Source organism: Nelusetta ayraudi, unplaced genomic scaffold (assembly GCF_046127955.1).
Source record: "Nelusetta ayraudi isolate G7.1 ecotype Tasmania unplaced genomic scaffold, CSIRO-AGI_Nayr_v1 ptg000004l, whole genome shotgun sequence".
In the NCBI taxonomy this organism is placed as follows: Eukaryota; Metazoa; Chordata; class Actinopteri; order Tetraodontiformes; family Monacanthidae; genus Nelusetta; species Nelusetta ayraudi.
The window spans coordinates 17,058,601-17,080,174 of record NW_027466054.1 but is presented as its reverse complement, the minus strand read 5'-3'; the positions used below and the strand labels follow the sequence as shown (position 1 = coordinate 17,080,174).

General features: G+C 43.0%; 3 protein-coding genes across 4 annotated transcripts; 2 read left to right on the top strand and 1 right to left on the bottom strand.

The window, feature by feature from the left end:
* On the bottom strand, nucleotides 1-5,112 carry sgsh (N-sulfoglucosamine sulfohydrolase (sulfamidase)). 2 transcript variants are annotated; one of them, XM_076039404.1, is made up of 10 exons: nucleotides 5,006-5,112; nucleotides 4,814-4,907; nucleotides 4,198-4,358; nucleotides 4,009-4,114; nucleotides 3,372-3,781; nucleotides 2,924-3,005; nucleotides 2,648-2,851; nucleotides 1,885-2,051; nucleotides 1,582-1,799; nucleotides 1-313 (listed from the first exon to the last, which is right to left on the bottom strand). In XM_076039404.1, exons 2-10 carry the CDS (start codon nucleotides 4,893-4,895, stop codon nucleotides 130-132), a joined length of 1,614 nt encoding a protein of 537 aa, XP_075895519.1. In that variant the 5' UTR covers nucleotides 4,896-4,907; nucleotides 5,006-5,112; the 3' UTR covers nucleotides 1-129. The 2 variants fall into 2 exon arrangements, with proteins under 2 accessions (XP_075895519.1, XP_075895528.1); XM_076039413.1 differs by having other exon boundaries at nucleotides 5,002-5,092.
* A 29-nt stretch (nucleotides 5,113-5,141) lies between these two features.
* slc26a11 (solute carrier family 26 member 11) lies at nucleotides 5,142-20,873 on the top strand. Its single transcript, XM_076039390.1, has 15 exons — nucleotides 5,142-5,280; nucleotides 6,002-6,457; nucleotides 7,111-7,303; nucleotides 7,766-7,851; nucleotides 8,494-8,719; nucleotides 8,806-8,984; nucleotides 9,082-9,154; nucleotides 9,925-10,036; nucleotides 10,301-10,356; nucleotides 11,334-11,474; nucleotides 11,656-11,783; nucleotides 12,482-12,581; nucleotides 13,050-13,183; nucleotides 13,962-14,043; nucleotides 20,240-20,873. The coding sequence occupies exons 2-15, from the start codon at nucleotides 6,251-6,253 to the stop codon at nucleotides 20,242-20,244; spliced, it is 1,722 nt and encodes a 573-aa protein (XP_075895505.1). The 5' UTR covers nucleotides 5,142-5,280; nucleotides 6,002-6,250; the 3' UTR covers nucleotides 20,245-20,873.
* On the top strand, nucleotides 16,100-19,516 carry LOC142897822 (uromodulin-like). The gene is made up of 8 exons (XM_076040417.1): nucleotides 16,100-16,145; nucleotides 16,433-16,837; nucleotides 17,117-17,325; nucleotides 17,847-17,998; nucleotides 18,509-18,748; nucleotides 18,835-18,994; nucleotides 19,092-19,167; nucleotides 19,260-19,516. The coding sequence occupies exons 1-8, from the start codon at nucleotides 16,100-16,102 to the stop codon at nucleotides 19,277-19,279; spliced, it is 1,308 nt and encodes a 435-aa protein (XP_075896532.1). The 3' UTR covers nucleotides 19,280-19,516.
* Nucleotides 20,874-21,574: the final 701 nt, after the last annotated feature.

Below are 21,574 nucleotides of genomic sequence, written 5' to 3'. Positions count from 1 at the left end.
TAGAGGTAATTCAGTTTATTTATTAGAAAATATCACCATTTATATACAAACACAAAATAAAAGTCTTTCAATCAGTCATTTGTTTGTGTATGTGGGGGATTGTGGGAGTAAAGGTGAGTGGCGGTGCTGTTAAAGTCCGTTGTAGAGAGGCCTGCACTGTGGCTCCAGCTTGTCCTCCAGGACGTAGTCAGGCCCGCACACCCAGGGGTCGCCCGTCTCCCACTGCCACTTCTGCAGGTTCTGCCTCAGGCTCTCCAGCAAGGTGCCGTAGGACGGGTCCGACGCCAGGTTCCTCGTCTCCAGTGGGTCAGCCCTGCGTCGGGGCAGTGGGCACGGTGAGTACAGACAGTGTCAGAGAGCAAAAATATCCCACTGGAAAAATAATAAGTTTGAAAATGACGCCCGATTCCTGGAGGAAACTGTTGACTCAGAACTGGCTGGATTTTGCTGAGGCACATTTGTGCCTCTGTCATCAATCAGACAGAGATCTAGGACCTCAGTCACAACAGGCATCTGACCCATATGAGAATTCAGTGCTTTTCAGTGCAATTTCAGTACTTTTTGGAGGTCACTTTAAGCAGAAAACAATGAGCATTAAGGCAAAAAGTGGCTCTCGCCATTGTGAAATTTCGGATGACGTCCTTGTCACTGAATCCTTTCAGGTCCCCAGCCCACCAGCTCTGGCGCCGCGCCCTCACACTCCTCTGCATCGAGGCATCAGCCGTCTCTCCCCAAAGAGCCGTCACTTTAATCTATACACTGCTTCCTTCTTTCTTCTCCTCCGCATCATTTGCGTCACCCGCTCCCACGACACAATAAAGAAAAAAAGAAAAAACAAAACAAAGCAAAACAGCACACACTGATAAACTCAACGCCCCCTTTTTATTTTTACACACCTGGGTGGTGCTTGTTGTGATATCATTCTGTTGTGAAAACTGCATGAACTGCTCCCTCTCCCTCTCTCTCCCGCTCTCTCTCTCTCTCTCTCTCTATATATATATATATATATATATATACATATATATATATATATATATATATATATATGTGTGTGTGTGTGTATGTGTGTATATATACATACGTATATACATACACACATACATATACACATATATATATATACAATTCATATATACATATATATATATATATATATATATATATATATATATATATATACACACACACACACACATATGGTATATATAATTATGCATAAATATTTATATATACAGTATATATATATGTATATATACATACACACATATATATATATATATATATATATAAATGTATATGTATAAGTATATATATTTATCCGTCTAATTTTTTGTTTCATTTTGTTTCATGTTATTTTGACAATGACAAATAAAGAACTGAATTGAATTGAACTGATCACAAAATCCCAGCATTGATTGGCATCTTTGTACAATTGAACCAATCGCAGCTCAACCGCTGCACTCCACCTACTGGAGGGAGGCTGCAATCCCCAAACACCTCAACCAAGTGTCCTGGTAACTGTGTGGACTACACTCATCAGAGGCGGCGAGCACTAAAACGAGTGGGACGGCTGTCGCCCACCTGAGGTCAAAGAGCTCCCAGCGCTCCCTGTAGTAGTACTGCTGCAGGCTCTTGAACCAGTGCGTGGGCTGGCCCAGCCTGGTGCGGTTCAGCAGGTCCTGGAAGGTCGGGGACACGTACAAGTCCTGGTCGACAGGGAAGGGCATGCGGTAGTGCATGTTGTGGAGGAGGTGGTACGCCCCCTGCTGGACAGAGCGGATGGGGTAGTGCATGGTCACCTGGCGAAGCAAAAAACACAAGACAGTTGAGTCCTTGTGTGGTTGGAGTCACTTCCTGTTGCCGCGGTCACTTCCTGTGGCGGACCTCGTGAAGGGACTGGCTGCTGTAGACGGTGTGCCAGCTGCTGGGCTCGCTGACCAGCGCCGGGAGTAAGGAGCGGCCGCTGAGGTGCACCAGAGAGGAGCGGCTGCCAGGGAGGGTGCAGGACGGGTAGGGAATGGAGAACCAGTCCAGGATGGTGGGAGTGATATCTGAAAAGAAAAAGAGCGACGCATGAAAAGCGTTAGTTTGTCGCTTTAAGTGATGAAAATGGATTTAAATGACCCAGACAGCAAATATCTGCATTAGAGAGGCTCAATGAATCACCTTTAGGATGTATTGTTGCACTAGTTGTGTTAGTTGTGACTGTGTTTCCCCTCATCAAGAGGCTCTATTTTCCAATTTGTTTTTCATTCCTTCTATTTTTGGGCGGCATTTGATCGCTGTTAAAGTCAAAGTGACGTTGTGGCCATGGGCATTAATATGCGTGTGTGTTTGTTTCATGTGCTTTCTTGTCAATAAATGCTGTCAAGTCTTAGAGCACTGCTGGACCATGACTCTAACTAACTGTTATTAAAATGTGCAATTATTTTCATCACTATTATAATTTATATATGAAATACTTTTTTTGCTCGGGTGTTGCTGATGCTGCTGATGCGTTATTAAGTCTCCCTCTTGTGGCTGAACTGAGCACACCGAACTAAACACAGACTTCCTTTCAATGAGATGTTACAGACAGCCAATCCCAGCGACCCACCAAGAGGTCCGTGGACTCACTGAAGCAGTCATAGGATGACAACACTCTCACCCAGCAGGCTGACAAAGGCCTGGCTGCTCTCTCCCCATCTGCCCCGGTGCTCTGGAGACGACACCAGCATGGGCTCGGCCGTGCCGGAGCGATACAGGTTGGTCCGGCCGTTGGGGAAGGGGATGCCGTTGTCCGAGCTGTAGATGACCAGAGTGTCGTTCTCATAGCCGGCAGCCCGGAGCTCCTGCAGGACCAGACCGATGCCTGCAGAGGGACGGAGCGACCGCGGCTCAGAGATGTTCTTCTGTGTGTGTGTGTGCGCGCGCAGTTACACACCTTGATCCAGCCTGCTCACGGTGGTGTACTGAGCCGCCAAGTCGGCCCGTGTCGTAGGTGTGTCGGGCACGAAAGGAGGAACCTGAAGCAGCACGAGAGCTGAGGTGAGGAAACACCTTCTGTGTGGTGGTGGCTCGATTCAGGACGTTTTTAAAGGTCCAGTGTGAAAAATTTGGATCATTTATGATTTTTTATAGGTGAAAGCTTTACATACTGCCCATAAATACATTAATAAAAGTTTATACTCACAGTACAATGAAAGTAATTTGGTTTTCCATCTTGCACCTCCATTTTTTGAGGAAGCCCCCCCTGACAGTGGCCTTAATACAAAACACGCTGAGGCCGGCTTCCATAAAAATTTTACACACTGGACCTTTAAGTGTGAAAATTTAAACTTTTAGATTTTCCTTTCAAATGCAACAAGACAATAAAATCTGGGGGAACCGACCTTCACTTGTTCGGGTGTGTAGTACTCAGGTTTCCAGTCGGGTATTCTGCCCATCCCCATTTCGCCGTTCCCAAACTTCTCGCAGAAGGCTCCGTACTGGGGCTGCGAGTGTCCACAGCGGTGGGTGTCGTGGAAGGCCACGTAGAGGAAAAACGGCCTCTCCCCCTCTTCCTTCTCCTCCTCCTCCACCTCCTCTTTCTCCGCCGCTGCATCGCTGCCACCACCGCATCCATGCTTGGCCTTGTTTTTTCGCAAGGCCTCCTCTCTGTGGGTCCGGAAGAACTTGCGAACCAGCAGTTTGATGCGGGTGATGTTCCTCCCGACCTGGAGGACGGAGCCGTTCTCCTCCGTGTAGGCAAAATCAAAGGGGTACACGGAGCCTGGCCCCACGTGCTTCTTCCCAATTATACCTGTGTTTGGTCAGACGAACAGAGACGGAAAAGATGATGAGGGAGAAAACACAGGAGTTTGCCTTTAAGGAGCATAACATTTAAAAAGGTCCTGTATTACTTATAATTTGCCACTGTTTACAAAGATGCACTCTGAGCAGTTTTCTGAGAGAACCATAGAATTCTGTTGGATTATCTGAATCAAATTTTGCAAGGCTGTAAAAAATTCAGAAAATGTGTCCGTCTACCTGTGTGTACGCCGGCTTGGCTGAGGAGTAGAGGGAGACTCTGCACTCCATCAAAGGAGTTGAAATGGTGAACACCCTGATGGAGGCCGTACATGCCGTTCTGATGCTAGACACAAAACAAACAAAAAAACATTGAAATATTATTTCACTTCTGCGAATAACAGCCGTGTGTTGATTGCGTGTGTCTACCTGCGGCAGGCCGGTGAGGATGGTGGAGCGGCTGGGAGAGCAGCTGCTCACCGAGGTGAAGGCGTTGTCGAACACCAGGCTGCGCTGAGCCAGAGAGCGAAGGTTCGGGGTGCGGACCACCGAGTTGTTGTACACCTCCGTCTCAAAGCCTGCATCATCCGCTGGAAGAGGGACAACAAGTCTATGAGTTCCTGAGCTGTGTTCAGACCAGCCAAATAATAAAACACAAAACATCATGCTACGGTGTGAAACATTGCCTTGGAACTTAGAATCCTTAGGTGTGCTGTTCTATTTTCTAACTGACACAAAGCAGCTGCAGAAATTCCCTGATGGAGATCAGGCGCATGCTGCTTGTCTTGTGGAATGTGACAAAGTTACTTGAGGTCATTGGGAGCAACAGCAGAAATCTGATAAAACTTTAAGAAATTCAGAAATTGCAGCAACCACATGTTCAGATTGGATGAAGCGTTTCTTCTCTGCAGACTAAAAGTTTTTTAACTTCTCTTGGTTGTTGTTGTTATAAGCTTGTCACGTTGTTGTTATAAGCTTGTCATGGTGTTCACTTCAGTTATTCGAAAACAACACAAATGAAGCCTCGACGTTATTATTAACTGACCAATAATCAAAAGGACATTTCTTCTTTTTGATTGCCCGAAGGAAAGGGATGCCAGAAGAAGAAAGCACAGCCAAAACAGCATGACGATGGTTCACTGTTTCAAAAACAAAAACAGAAAAATACGTCAAACAATTTTTAAAAAGCGTTGAAGCGTTGTGTCAAAAAACACTATATTGTCGAACACTCACTTACATAGTAACTTAGAAACAGAGAAAGTTTGGAGCCACGCACCGGAGACAGCGGCTGCCGAGGACTTGCTGCGTGACGGCTTCCTTAAACCAGTTAAGCCCCGCCCATCCACAATCACGTGAGAGAACCCACATGACGATGAAAAACAAGGAAGTACCTTCACCGGCGGAATGACAAGATTTGAGGAAGAGGGTTTCGGGAAAAAGGAACAACAGTGAAAATTACCAAAAATCACAGCGGAGGCTATGAGTACTTAGTGACAGTGGGAGAGGAAACAGGTAAACTCTTCTATTTCATTCATATATAAATTAGTTTTTTTTTTGTTTTGCTTAATTTCGCTGCTTAATTTTATTGTGACGTCCCTTTAATTCGTTGCATATTTTTTCTTTAGTTCGATTTTTATTTTATTTTATGCTTTGCTCGTTGTGCTCCTGTGTTTTACCACTATAAAATGTCACTGCTGTCATTTTTTTTTGCCTTCTGTCCTTCCACTGCTGTTGATTTATTCCGAGATTTTTTTTTATTGCGTTATTGTCGCGTTATTCACTCTTTGCCTCAGTTTATCCAGTTGTGCGATCGCTCCGTGCGCTGTTCTCGCTCTTAACAATCTCTTTGTTTTATCCAAGTCAAATATGATCGCAGTTTACTGTTGAGTTTCACTCTTGTTCTTTATCATTACCACTTTATCAGAAAAAAAACATTAAAAATAATTTAAAGAGACTTAAAGAATGATCATTTTAGCTGTGAGCCAGTTTATTGATTTCGGGTGACTATCGACAAAAAGATGACTGCAAAACTGATGATCATGCAAAACACTTGCAAGTCACATGACCCATCATATGAATGGAATGGCCTCAAAGGCCACTGACATAAAGGTTATGTCCCCTGCTTGTCTGTTGTAATGCTGATGTATGTACGACATCCTATAATGTTGACCTCCCCCCCTTTGCCATTCAGGTGAAATGATGAGCCGTCGCTGTTGTTTTGTGCTGCACACAGATCACTGGAGACATGGCGCCGTCCACCTTCCCTCCCGTGGTGCGTGTTAATCCAATCCAACGGGACACGGTGACGAGTGCGCCGGGCGCCGCTCAGACATGACATCTGGGGGAGGGACGATGCAGACCGGATTCCGAGAGGCCCGACAGCCTTGGAGCCAAATGAGTGACATTTAAAGAAGCGAAGGAAACATCTTTCTCTCCCTGTTTTATCTTTTTTTTTTTTTTTTTTTTTTAATTCCTTCCAAGCATGGATCAGCCTCTGTTGGAGGAGCCAGCAGGCAGCCAGGGCTGCTTCCTCCACAGCATCATCATGTCTTTATTCCCCGTTCTCACCTGGCTGCCCAGGTACAAGCTGAGGTGGCTGAAGATGGACCTGCTGGCAGGCCTCACTGTGGGCCTGACCACCGTACCGCAGGCACTGGCCTATGCTGAGGTGGCTGGTCTTCCTGTGCAGGTGTGTGTGTGTGTCTCTCTCTCTGTTTTTAATTGATTTATTGTTGACTTATTGCCGATATTTTCTGCATAATTCATTATTATTTTTAAAGGCGCTACATTTTTTCATAATTGACTTTTTCAGGATTTTTTTAAAAACAGAATTTGCATTTATAGTCTGCCAAAAAATGAAACAATGTGATGTGCATCCTTTACTACTTTTACTGACTTCTTTTTTTCTTTTTTCTTTTTTTTTTTCCAAAGTGTGTGCTCAAACACAGTTCTTGAAAAAGACATATAAATAAATATAATAAAGGGTGCTAATAAGTCTCCAACCCCAGTCAGGCATTGGTTCCACCTTGTTTTTGTCTCCTACTAAGCTGGTGGAAGGTCCAGCAAAGCATCAGATTTAGCAGGAAGCCACAACTGAGGGTTTTTGCAGCAGTCTCGAGGTAGAGGAGGGCCTAAACTATTGACCAGTTGCCATTTTTAATTGCAAAGTGCCTTTGTAACGATGACCTGTTCCTGCCAATGGATGAGCATACAGTACAAGACACTTAAACAGTCAATGGAGAATTCAGTTTACTGAAGCCAAACTAAGCAGCTTCAACCAGCTCTTGACTCATTGTGAAACCTTTTTTTTTCTTTTTTTGTCTTTGCGTGTGTGTCCCGCAGTACGGCCTCTACTCGGCCTTCATGGGCGGCTTCATCTACACCCTTCTGGGAACCTCCAAGGACATCACACTGGGCCCCACGGCCATCATGTCCCTCCTGTGCTTCCCTGTGGTGGAGGGGCAGCCCAGCAGAGCCGTGCTGCTCACTCTCCTCACCGGGATCATCCAGGCGGCCATGGCACTGCTGAGATTAGGTGAGAGGCCATGTGAGAACCTTTTGACTTGAGCCTCTTTAATTTGGGTCAGTCGACCTTTAGAGATGAACCTCCCAGCGAGACATTTTTACTCCCTTAATTTTTTTTGCACGAAAAAACTTCTCAGGTCATTTAACTTCATGATTGGTGAAGACGTGACTCTGACTTGCAATTGTGCAATAATGGTTTCTGTAGCCTTTTTTCACTCAGTTGGATAACAGAAAGTGTTGTGTTTAATAACTAAGGAGAACTGCACAGCCGGAAGAAACAGCAGGTCAGTCAAGCAGCGCAGGAAAACCACCTCCTGACACCACTGCTATGACTTCCTGTGCAAAAACCCCACATGCAGTCAAACCTGAAGATTGTAAATCTCATTCTCACTCTTTGGTTTTACGAGTGTCACAGTGTCGCTGGCGGCTTCGTCAAACATTGTCATTCTCCGACGCTCGCTTGTCTCCCCAGGTTTCCTGCTGGACTTCATCTCTTTCCCTGTGATTAAAGGCTTCACTTGTGCCGCTGCGGTAACCATCGGCTTTGGCCAGGTCAAGGTCAGTGTGTGTCGCACAAGTGCGACGCAAAAGAACCCACAAAATCCTCAGCCACAAGTGTGCGCTGTCACAAACACGTGGTGCAACCGAAGACTGACTCTGGTTTAACTTTCACAGAAATGATGTCACTCCCACAAGTTCCATCATGTGTATCAGTATTTTGTGTTTATGGTCTATCTTTGTGTTTATGGTGTATCTTTCGTGCCATAGATTCTGATCTTAAATGACAGTCTCAATTCACTTTTCAAAATGATGTCACAAGAATTTTTGCCTAAGTTTTTGTCTAAAAAAAAAAAAAAAGCTTTAAAAAGTGTAAGTTGGCCATATTTTGGATCAGTTGTTTTATTTTCTGCTCTGGTAATATTTTGTCTCTGTATTTTGAAAAAGAAAAATGCAGTCTAGTGAACATTCATTCATTAGCACTTCGGGATAAGCGATTAATCACTGTTTTCAAGGGCAGAAAATAATGAAGTTGATCAAGACGAACACGATTTATTTCCAACTTTTGCCCCTTTTCTTTTTACTTCGTGCCACTCACAGCCCAGCCTCCAATGGAGAATCTATACATATGTACATATGTACATATATATCATATATACAAACTGTGTTTCTGTCTCTGACTCTCTTGCCGTCTCTTTCCAGAACATCCTGGGGCTGAAGGGAATCCCGCACGACTTCTTCCTGGAGGTTTACTACACCTTCCACAGGATCCCTGAAGCCAGGGTCGGGGACGTGGTGCTGGGCTTGCTCTGCGTCTCCCTGCTGCTCATGCTGCTTTTCATGAAGTCCAGTCTGCCCTCTGAGGACGACCCGCTCCAGCCGAAGTGCTCCCGGGTGGCCCGTAACCTGGTGTGGACCATCGCCACCAGTCAGTACTAACTGTTGTTTGTCTTTGAGAGCAAATCGAGCAGAATGCCCCCAGTGTCCCGACGTGTTCCCTTTCTCCTTTTCCAGTCCGGAACGCCCTGGTGGTGGTGGCGGCGACCCTGGTGGCCTTCTCCTGGGATGCCTTCGGCCACCAGGTCTTCACGATCACCGGCGACGCTCCCACGGGGTTGCCGCCGTTCAGGCCCCCTCCCACCTCGGCCGTCACAGCCAACGGCACCGTAGTGTCCTTTGGAGAGATTGTGAAGGTACCATTACATTAATAAATGAAGGTGCAGAGGGGGAGGGGCATGAAGCTGGTCAGCAGGTCAGCTCAGAGCTTCTCTGTTGCTTTGCTTCCCCCAGAGCTTCGGCGAAGGCCTGGCTGTGATTCCACTCATGGGTTTGCTGGAGAGCATCGCCATCGCTCGAGCCTTTGGTGAGTGCGTCCACTCAGAGCAGCAGGATGCTTCCAGGGCGGGGCTTATACCTCAACCTGTGGCACTGTCGACCCGATGTGTGCGGAGATTGATTGATTGAGGCGCTTCATTTGAAAATGGCTTGGTCTCCCACAGTCCGAGCATGGAAGATTAGCAGCACCTAGTGGTCAGAAAGCATACTGCATACCAATTACCAGCTTTTTTTTTTCTTTTTTTCTTTTTTACAGCTCTTCAGTGAAAGTTATGCACTGAATCTCCTTCATTCTGCTCAGCTTTCAGACATTTTGTGAACATTTATAGATTTTTCTCGATGTATTAATAAATAACGAGCAACTTTGTAAACACAAATTAGCATTTTTACTCGTGGGCGCTTGTTATTACTGAATTAAATCACAGTTTTTTCAGTGATTTTGGTATAAATAGAAACATAAATACTTATTTTTTCATTCAATATTTAATTCATGTTTTATGGCTGATATTCCACATGTCTGCAACACTTGACAGACATAATATTTCAAGGGCAAAGTCTCCACTCAGGTCCCAGTGTGAGATGTAGATTTGAATGGAAGATTTAGTCGCATCTAGTGGTAAGAAAGCATAATGCAAACTAATTCATACCAGTGTATTTAGTACATATAGCCAGTATGGAAACATACAAATATGAGCTTTTTAAAATTTGATCCCATTAGAAAGACTACCAAGTGTGTCTCTGTGTGTGTGTGTGTTGGTCTGGAGACTGTGAGTGTCTCTTCTGGGTTCTCCTCCTCAGCCAGTCAGAATGACTACAGGATCAACGCCAACCAGGAGCTGCTGGCCATCGGCATGACCAACTTCATGGGATCGTTTGTGTCCGCGTATCCTGTCACTGGCAGCTTTGGCAGGTGTGTGTGTGTGTGTGTGTGTGTGTGTGTGTGTGTGTGTGTGTGTGTGTGTGTGTGTGTGTGTGTGTGTGTGTGTGATGATCATGTTCAACTACACTCTGCTTTCTGCTTAGTATCTGTGAGTCGCACATCCAGAAAATGAAGTGTCATTTTTCAGTTCAGTAAATGTACTTCAGTTCTTGGTGTGTGAGGTCCAGCTGGGAGAAAGAAGAGCTTGTGATGTCGCGTGGTGTTGACGCTGTCTTCTTCCCTGCTTCGGTTCAGGACCGCCGTGAACTCCCAGAGCGGCGTTTGCACTCCGGCGGGAGGGATCGTCACCAGTGAGTTCTGACACTTTACCGCTCTGACTCAAACCTTCTCTGCCCTCCTGTGGACAGCTGTGGTATCGCCACCAATTACTGCCAGTATTCTTTCGCCTCAGAGAAGTCTAGAACATCCATCCATTTTCCATACTATTGTGGTGAATTCTTCTGGTGGATTCAGGTGATGTAGATGTTGAAGGAGTCTTCACTGACACAGACTTAGTTGGATAAAAACTGGTTTATTTCAAAGAAGTCAAGAGTCAGACAGGCACCATGGAAAGCCTGTGGAGGTCTCTGGGCCAGATGTGAGCAACTCCAATGATGCTTTGTTCGCATCACCTTTTATGCCTCCCAACAGGAAGAGGAGGAAGATCCCGGATATGGGGGGGATGTATGCATTCATAGTTACACCCCTAATGACCATCTGGTTTCAATCAAATAACAGTGGTAATAACAAAACCATGCATGGACAATAATTCCCCTTTTTGGGAGGAAGGCAGCAGCGGGTTCAGATTGAGTTCACATTCTGCCATATATCAAATGGTGTCATATGCATAGGAAGGCAGCAGTAGTTTCAGATACTACACTATATAGCAGCCTATAACAGTGTTGGTTAATACTCAGGAATGATTAACCTGTTTATGAAAATTGTGTAGAACTTCACATGGCCTATTAAAAGAATGAGCGGGTAGGCAACACAAGCTTATATAATTTTGTTTTTGTTGTATCCTTTGTTATCTGTTTTTCTGTATACATATAATTATGACTGAATAAACCAAACGGAACTGAACTGAATACAGTGCTGCTGTCTGCCTGTAACAATGGCAACATTGTTCACAGATCTTATTTATTGTCTTTACAATTTGTTTTCATTATCTACTCATGTATTTCTTAGACAGTGTTTCACTTTTAATGCTTCTACAAAAGTCTTTGTTATTGATTTGTGTGTGTGTGTGTGTGTGTGTGTGTGTGTGTGTGTGTGTGTGTTCTTGCAGGTGCCATAGTGCTGCTCTCCCTGGCCTTCCTCATGCCAGCTTTTTACTACATCCCCAAAGCCTGTCTGGCTGCTGTCATCATCTGCGCCGTTGCTCCCATGGTGGATTTGCGTGTCGTGCCTCACATGTGGAGGATACGCAGTACGTGTTGGTTTCTCAAGCTCAACCAACCAGTCAGTCAGTTAGTTAGTCAGTCAAACTTTATTTGTAGAGCGCGAAATCACTTGCGCATTCGTGTACATCTCCATGTGTCTCACTTTATTTATTTATTTATTTATTTATATATTCCTCTGTGATGCTAATTCTGGCAAACCTCCAACAGAGGTGGACCTGCTGCCCTTCACCGTCACCTTCCTGATGAGCTTTTGGCAGATACAGTACGGCATCATGGGCGGCGTGGCCGTCTCCGGGGTCCTGCTGCTGTACAACACGGCCAGACCCCAGATAAAGGTAGCAGGAGGTGGTGTGGGTGCGACAGTCCAATGGAAAAGTACACTCCAAAGCACACGTGGACTGTCCATGAAAGCCTTTGTATGTGGCTTTTGTTGTTTCTAAGAGGACCATTCAGCCACCAGCTGGTGTTGTAAACTAAATAGTTATAGACCTGAGTGCCTGTACAAGTACTTGAATCCGAGACTGTTGTTTCATTCTTTCTTTCATGTCACAAAACTAAATATTGTCCCCAAATCATTTTTTGCGGGAAGCTAAAATAATGGAGGTGTTTTTGCAGGAAACTGTAAACATGGGGTTAGATATTAAATTATCTATGCAGTCTCTGGTTGAATAACAACTGCTTATATAAAGGTCTACTTACATCTTACTTACCAGATGCTTTATAACCCAGTCGGTGTGGACTACGACATTGTAATTGGTCATCAATCTTTACGTGTGTCCCGATGAAATGTTTATCTCTAATGAATTAATCATTTGCAGTATTAACAATAGGGGTTATTAGTTGATGTCACAAATCTGTCACGGCAAGTTTCCACTGAAGCTTCTCGTCCTGTCTTTGCTCCTGTAATGGAAAAACAACAAAATTCAGTGAAGTGGGCAAAAAAAAGAAAGGATGAAGAACTTAAAAAAAAGAAAACAAACATTGTTCATGAGTTGTTCTTGGGTCTCTGTGTGTGAACTGCTGTCGAGTGCAGGTGTGTGACGACGGCGTGCTGGTGATGGAACTCAGCAGTGGCCTCAGCTTCCCCGCTGCAGGGCACCTCAGCCACGTGCTGCACTCTCAGGCTCTGCAGGGTAACCATGAAGATGATTTTTTTTTTTCCATCTCTGGAGATCAGTGTTTTTCAAAAAGATTTTAAGCCACGGCACATTTTTTTTACATTGATCAAATCCCAAGGGCACACCACCAACCAAACATTTTATAAAAGGACACTTTTTAGTCTAGTAGTGACATTTGTCTCTAGGTAATAGTCTCTATTTATACTCACTCAGTGTGAAACCTGGGCCAGTTCAAATGCACACAAAGCTGATATCTTGGGAGGAAAATAGGCTCACATTGCTTTTAAAGCACAGTAACAGTTACTATTATTTTAGACCAACAAAGTGAAATTGGATCATTTTTAACGACGCATCTGACATCTCTCACAGTACACTAGTGTGCGGTGGCACAGTGGTTGAAAAACACTGCTCTAGATTAGCCAAATCCTCTCTTTCAGATGTATCTGTTCATTCACTCTCCTCCTCTTCTTCCCTCTTCTGCAGTGTCTCCGCCGCGGTCGGTGCTGCTGGACTGTCACCACGTCAGCACCATAGACTACTCGGTGGTGTGCGAGCTCAGAGACCTGCTGAGGCAGTTCCGACTGCGAGAGGTGGAGCTGGTCTTCTCCCGACTGCAGGTGACTCTCTTGACTCTGGCCCCAGCCAGATTTGCTGCATTTAAAGAGTAAAAGAAACTAAAAAATAAAAGTCAATAAAATATGGTGAGGTTCAAGGTTTTTATTCGGACTTGGGATTCTGTCACCAATCAGCTTCCTTATGGTTTTGTGGAAACCAGGTGGCAGTTGCAGCGGACTGCAAGTTAAAGCATTTTAAAGCAGGAAGTGAAGAAAGGAAGGGAGCGACTTGCTGTTGAGGAGATCAGCTGGGATGCTGCATTTTCACAGGCTTCAGTTCAGTGCTGCAGTGCACTGCACTGCTTTCCCCCTCCCACTTATGACAACTCTGATTGGTCTGCCGGAACCTTACATGCTGGCCTGAAAGTTTGTCCAGTCACCTTTTCGAGTTGTGTCCAACCTATAAAAATCTTTACTTATTATGTTTCTTATTATTAGTCAGTTTATTTGTTATTCTTAATAATACCTCATAATTAATAAGTTATCTCATTAACTTATTGTGGAAGACTTGTCATGGCAGCCATTGGTGGTACATGAAGGAACCAGTGATACTGCAGCCACAACCAGAGCAGAAAGAGCAGGTCCAAAGAAAGGATTAAAAATAAACAACTTGAATGTAATGTTTTGGTGATTGTCCCATGCTTTTAGTGTTTGTCTCGCTCGGTGGATTGTTTTTGTACCGGCAAGGTTCACCGAGTTTCTCATCACCAACCAAAGGGAGAATGCTGTTATTAAACCAACAATAAAATGTCTTTTCCTCTCCTGTGTTCCCCCTCCGCAGCCCTCCGTCCTGGAGGTTCTCCTGGCCGCTGACCTGCAGGGCTTCAGGCACACTGACGGCGTGGAGGCTGCACACGGACTCCGGTGAAGCCGCGCTGATTCCGACTCTGGGGCGCAGTGATGGAAAAAGGGGATAACTCGTGCTACCTCTGATAACACGCTGACGGCCGTGCCCAGCCGCGGGATCATTTACAGTTGATGTTTAAGTTCTTTTTCCAGTTAAGATAACACACGTTAAACTTTGTACTGGCCAACTTTGAAATCGCACAACATCAGGGTTTACTCTGTATCTGTCGAGCGCCAGCACACAAGGAACTGCGACACAGTAATGAGGTTGGTATGGAAAGAGGGACAGTTTGTGGAAAACAGATGAGAGACTTTGAAGTACCTTTATTGTTTAACCAAGGGAGGGAGTGGGTTTTATAATCCTTGAACTTTTAATCTCTGTGTTGTTCAGTTTGTCATTTTTTTCCTTTTTAAAAATGTATGTATGTATTACGTGCTGTTTGTATGTAATGAAACATACACTTCTTTTTTTCTTTTCACTGTTGGACACTTTACGTGTCCCGACGGATGCCTGCTGTGTGTCGTTGGCGACCGAGAAGAAAGGAAAACCAGAAAGAAGTTGTACGAGTGAAAATTTAAAGCACAAATAAACACTAATTTACTTTCCCCCTGAATGACCCTTTCTGCCTGTTCAGTGTGGCACTGCACATGTTCATCCACATGCAATGCGTATCTCAGTGCATCAATCACAGAACACAGGCTTATTTGTCATGTCGGCTTCATTCATAGTTCAGATCAGATTTGAAGACATTTATCAGCCATAGACAGGAAACAGGTATTTATGAGCATCAGGTACAAAATAAGAGTATGAGAAAAGGAAATTATTTTACACCTTCTGTTAATGTGAAGTGGTGACCCACATGCTGGGAAGAGAGCTGAATATTATACACTGAATATATTAGACACACTATGTATAATTGAGAGAAACCAAATCAAGCACAGAGCTCTACCAAGGTTTGAATTAAAGTCAATCAAAGCAAAACTTCCCGACACTGATCTGATCAGTGATTTTTAGTATTCTGGCCTGATATTGTACCAAAAGAGTGAACCGTGCATCTGAATTTGAGCAAACACCTCAGCTCAGTCTTGTTCGAGAAAGATGTTTATCTTCTTTTGTGATCGTCTTAAAGTCCCTGCGCTGTTGACAGAAGGTGTGCGAGCCAAGTGGACACTCCAATGCTGGAATGCGCGCACAGCCGACATGAGATTGCTTGGAATAAAATTAAACCATGAGTTTTCACTTTTGTCCCTCATTGAAATTAATATTTACCCCTGTAATAGCACAGCATCCATGCCCACATTGGCACATTCATTTGTTGCCCTTTGCACACCCATCCACGGGTCTATAAATTCTCACTTGACAGAATGGTTGTTCACTCTCAGCTTCCTCATCACATCTCAAGGTAAAGGAGTGTTGTGGGGATTGCATTGCGCCTTTTATATACTTCAGCATTATTTTCAACACTAGTTTCAATTTACTTTTAAAATGCTGTTGTCTTCTGTTTTGTGTCTTTTTGTGCAGGTTTTTTCTCAGGATGCGGTGCTCAATGGGAGCATCTGTGGGGGTGTTGTGGCTCCTGGTTTTACAGGTTGTCATCAGGAGCTCTGCAGATAAGCAAACTCAGTCAAGCGAAGATCATTAAACAATAATAAACAACGTGAAACATGTACAGCATAGTTAAAATCTTTGCTCGGGAAAAATATTTCAATACAAAATGCTTTGTCTCCATTGATGTGGCCGAACAAAGTGATGCTTACCATCATGGCAGTGACTTGTGTCCTTTAAACCACTGTAACTTCAAGGTGAAATTGTTCTTTTTCTTTTTCTTTTTTTTACATAATTAGTTTTGGACCAACACACCTGCACTTTTCATTTGGTATTTACCAAAAGTCGTAACAGTAATTGAGTTAGTGTAGAGCTATGACCACTTTTGAACCAATAAAAACACATAAGTAATGATGACTCAGTCTTGTTTGGGAGCGTCACAGTGAAATAGTGTTGCTACCCTCTGAGTTGAATTTGTAATCAAATTCATCTCAGAAATTGTAAAAAAAAAAAAAAAAAAAAGACAAATGGAATGTCCTTACATTGAACTTCACTGCACCAAAGTGCTAGAAAGTTAGTAGAGTTGAACAGTCTTGAAATTTTGACTGTTAAAAGGAAAGAAAATGCAAACAAAATATACACGTTCAAAAGGCCAAATGTACCTGTTCAACAAAGTGACATTCGATATTTCAGTTTTATTACCTACCTCAGCACAAACGGCTAGGAGTTGTTTAATGTGATTCAGTAACGTTTAGATTGAATTTGTCGAAAAAAGGGGGGTTTTACTTGCTCATGAGCGCAGGATAAAGTTTTCTTTGCGCCTAAGTAGATTTTTGTCTGAACTCAAATTAAATTTACAGCATCCAACGTCACAGTACCAACGCCAGTCTATCCCAACATCACCTCCCCTCGGCCACCCCCAACCACACCGCCAACAAACAACACGGGGCTTGAGGGGCAGGTCCGTCTGGTCAATGGAAACAGCTCCTGCGCTGGCAGAGTGGAGATCTTCCACCAAGGACACTGGGGCACCGTCTGTGACGATGACTGGAGCACAGTTGACGCACAAGTGGTGTGCAGACAGCTGGGCTGTGGCAGGGTGCTCTCAGCGCCAACAAGTGCACATTTTGGACAAGGCACAGGACCCATCTGGTTGGACGACGTCGCATGCATGGGCAATGAAACAAAGCTCAGCCAGTGCCGACATCGAGGGTTCGGATCACACAACTGTGGGCATCATGAGGATGCTGGTGTTGTCTGTCAAGGTAAAGCCCAGTCTAAGTAACAGAGGGCATCAAGGTCTCACTGTTTCCCATGAAGACCTTGTCACTGCTCATTCAGCTCACCCTTTACTTTGAAATGATATGAATCATTGCTTGGTCTTTCATCTTCAACTTTTAAGGAACCCGATTAAGCTATTTAAGATGTATTTTTCTTGAGACATTACATAATTTATTTGCTATTTACAAATCTACTACAAATACTTTATAGCATCCAATCTTACACTTAAATATTTTTTTCTTTGTTTACATCCTTTTCTCCAGACCCTTTTAAACCAGCCGAACATTCTTTGCTCATATGTGGCGATCGTGATATGGCTGTTGGCGTGAAAAAAAGTCAAATGATCAATGCTGGTTTGGACCCATTCTCTGGACACTCGGCAGCCTCAAACTGCTCCTGGACCAGATTCCAAGGTGGTGTGGTTTGGTATTCAGTTCGGGCTGTTAAGGGGGCCTGTGGAAACATTCGCATGGTGAGGACGCGTCTTTAAACTGGGCACATAACAACAACAATCTTCAAGCATCAACGTTAAAAAAAAAATACAAGAAGACAAAGCTTGGTGTAATTAAATTTTTCCTACATTTTGTAATGAGTGACCCACAGCTGGTTGAAGTTTAAAAGTAGTTATAGTTGTACAATAGAACAATACATATGTATATATATATATATACATATATATATATACATATATATATATATATATATATATATATATATATATATATATATAAATATATATATATATATTTACGTATATATATATGTATATATATATATATACATTTATATAAAAATATGTATAAATATATGTATATATATGTATATATATATAAACATATATATATATATATGTATATATATATAAACATATATATGTATATATATAAATATATATATATATATATACATGACTTTCTCTGGATTCTTTCCTTCTCTGCAGCTGATGACACATTCTCTCTTTCAACACACTCACTGTTGACATCTCTCTTTCAGATCAATGCCACACATGTCACCTACCGCAACGCGATATTTTTCTACTCAAACCACAATGATTCCTTCTCCCTTCCTGTACGTCTTAACTTCCGCTGTGCATATCCCATGGATTCAGATGTCAGCCTGGATGTAGTTGTCAAGCCATTCTTATCGTAAGTAGCCTTTTTTTTTTTTTTTTTTTAATGGATTTAGTTTGTTTTACCTCAGGGCTGTGTTGTTTGGGAAATTATAGACTCAAGATTCCTTCAATTTTCAATTCATAAAATAAATTTCTGTTTTGCACTATGTACAATCCAATCTCAAAGAGGTCAAGGCTCTTATACGGATGAGTGACAAAAAAAGGAATAGATTATTCTCTTGTCTTTTTCTGTTGTGACTTTTAGAGTAACATTGTTGAAAATCCAGATTTGTGGCTTTCTCAAAAGAAACAGAGAATGCTTGATAAGTCTGTTGCACAAAATAAAAACAAACACGTTGACAAACTAATTGAAACCACCTGTCGTTCAATGACAAAATAACATGTAAAAACCTAACTTAAGTTTCTCCTGTTGGGTAATCAGTAAATTAAATTCAAGGTGCTTCTGTAGTTACCAATGAGATCATAAGGAAGCAGAAAGAATACTTAAATTATTTGTTCAAAGCAAACTGTATTATCTTTACAGAGGCGACGATCTTGCTGGATCAGGCTCGAAGCCCCAGACCTTCATGAGGCTGTACTATGACGCTGATTACAAGCATGTCTTCACGCCAGGCCGTGTCAGTATAGCAGTGGGGTCACCATTGTACATGGCAGTTTTGGTGCAGACGAAAGATCAAGACATTGTGACAGTTCTGGAGAACTGCTACGCTACCAACACAAACAACTCTAATGATCCCGTGAAACAGTTCCTTATCCAGCACAGGTAAAAAACCCTTCTCGTGCCTTAGCAAAATTTCAGGTGAGTGTGTAGCAACATTCAGTGACTTCCTCCATCCTCTCTGCCCCAAGGTGTCCCGTTGACCCGCGAAAGGTGTCAGTGACGATGACCGGCGTCTCAAACGAGGCTCGTTTTACTGCCTTGATGTTCCCTGTGCAAGAACAATACTTGGATACTTACTTTCACTGCAGTGTCAGCTTGTGCAGCCAGAGGAATAACAACTGTGTTCCAGTAAGTTTCATATTTCTCCTGATTAGTAGAATCTACTGTCAAGGCAACAGAAGTACTGTGGGTTTTTAATTTGTCTTCTTTTTAACCATTTTTCCAGTATTGTGGAGGCAGGGTGGCGCGCTCTGCTCCTAACTCTGAAACCTTGGAGCCTCTTACCATTGGACCAATTGCATGTGAGTCTTCGTTCCAATTTTCTTGATGAAGCTGATGTATCCTGTACTGCACAGAATGAATAACTTTGTACATTTCTCTTTCTTGTCATCAGGGGAAAAATCACACAACTAATATGGCAACAGCATTTTTCCTTCTTTTTTTAATTTTTAATCATCTGCTAGAATCCTAGGAACTGTATTTCTACTGTAACTCAAAAAAATCATTAAAATCTTTAAGTACTGGATGTAAATTTCAAACCAATCAAATTCAATAAAAGAATTATGCAACACTAGATTTTTGTTTTTCCTCCACTGCGACTCATCCCGTGCAGCTCTATTTTGAATATTAAATAAACACTTAAGGTTCTTACTTGTATGTGTCTTGTGTCAAAAAAAAGGTTTATTCTTTGATCCATCCAAGGACAATGAATGTAATTCAAAATAAAGACATCCATCTATTTTCAATATCAGCTTCTTCCTGATCTCAGGGTCATGGGGGTCAGCTGGAGCCTATCCCAGCTGTCATAGAGCGAAGGCAAGGTACACCCTGGACAAGTGCCCAGTTCTTCACAGGGCCAAAATAAAGACATAAACTGAAGAAATTACTCAAACTTCTTCCAAAACAGCCAAAATTAATCCTTTTTACTGATTTTGCCAATTAGAAAATACACCAGTTGCATAACCATGGAAATGATTAGAACGGAGCAAACAGCTTGCTGAAACCTGTGAATTATTCTTTAAAAATCAAGTGCTTTTGTCAGACAGTTCACTAATGATGCTTCCTTCGGGCAGTTGAATCAAATGGAATATGAAAGTTATCCGGTACGCATCAGGAATCGGGAAGTATGGTGAAACTGGCCAGCCTTGTCTGATGCCACGCTTTAAATCAAATCTGGAAGTGGTGCATGAAAACAGTTTCAAAAGTTGAGCATTTTCTGGATATGCGACTCACAGATACTAAGCAGAAAGCAGAGTGTAGTTTAACACGATCATCAATAACACACACACACACACACACACACCTGCCGAAGCTGCCAGTGACAGGATACGCGGACACAAACGATCCCATGAAGTTGGTCTGCACACGGACTCCAGTGAAGCCGCGCTGATTCCGACTCTGGGGCGCAATGATGGAAAAAGTGGATAACTCGTGCTACCTCTGACAACACGCTGACGGCCGTGCCCAGCCGCGGGATCATTTACAGTTGATGTTTAATTAAGTTCTTTTTCCAGTTAAGATAACACACGTTAAACTTTGTACTGGCCAACTTTGAAATTGCACAACATCAGGGTTTACTCTGTATCTGTCGAGCGCCAGCACACAAGGAACTGCGACACAGTAATGAGGTTGGTATGGAAAGAGGGACAGTGTACTTGTGACGCAGGTGAAAAACTTCCACGGCTGCATTTGTGGAAAACAGATGAGAGACTTTGAAGTACCTTTATTGTTTAACCAAGGGAGGGAGTGGGTTTTATAATCCTTGAACTTTTAATCTCTGTGTTGTTCAGTTTGTCATTTTTTTCCTTTTCAAAAATGTATGTGTGTGCTATGTGCTGTTTGTATGTAATGAAACATACACTTTATTTTTTTTTTTTACTGAAAGTTTGGTGTCCCGACGGATGCCTGCTGTGTGTCGTTGGCGACCGAGAAGAAAGGAAAACCAGAAAGAAGTTGTACGAGTGAAAATTTGAAGCACAAATAAACACTAATTTACTTTCCCCCTGAATGACCCTTTCTGCCTGTTCAGTGTGGCACTGCACATGTTCATTCACGTGCAGTGCGTATCTCAGTGCATCAATTACGGGAAACAGGTATTTATGAGTGTCAGGTACAAGATAAGAGTATGAGGAAAGGAAAATTATTTTACACCTTCTGTTAATGTGAAGTGGTGACCCATATGCTGGGAAGAGAGCTGAATATTATACACCGAATATATTAGACACACTATGTATAATTGAGAGAAACCAAATCAAGCACAGAGCTCTATCAAGGTTTGAATTAAAGTCAATCAAAGCAAAACTTCCCGACACTGATCTGATCAGTGATTTTTAGTATTCTGGCCTGATATTGTCAGACTTTGCTACTCTTTCTTATTTTTTTGCCATCAGTCTATCTACAATGTACCAAAAGAGTGAACCGTGCATCTGTTGCTTTCTTTTGTGATCCTCTTAAAGTCCCTGCTGTTGACAGAAGGTGTTTGAAAAAAATGTGCGAACCAAGTAGACACTCCAATGCTGGAATGCGCAAACAGCCGACATGAGAATTCTTGGGATAAAATGAACCGTGTCACGGCTTTGTGCGCTGGCAGGATCTTCTTAAGTTTTCACTTTTGTCCCTCATTGAAATTAATATTTACCCCTGTAATAGCACAGCATCCATGCCCACATTGGCACATTCATTTGTTGCCCTTTGCACACCCATCCACGG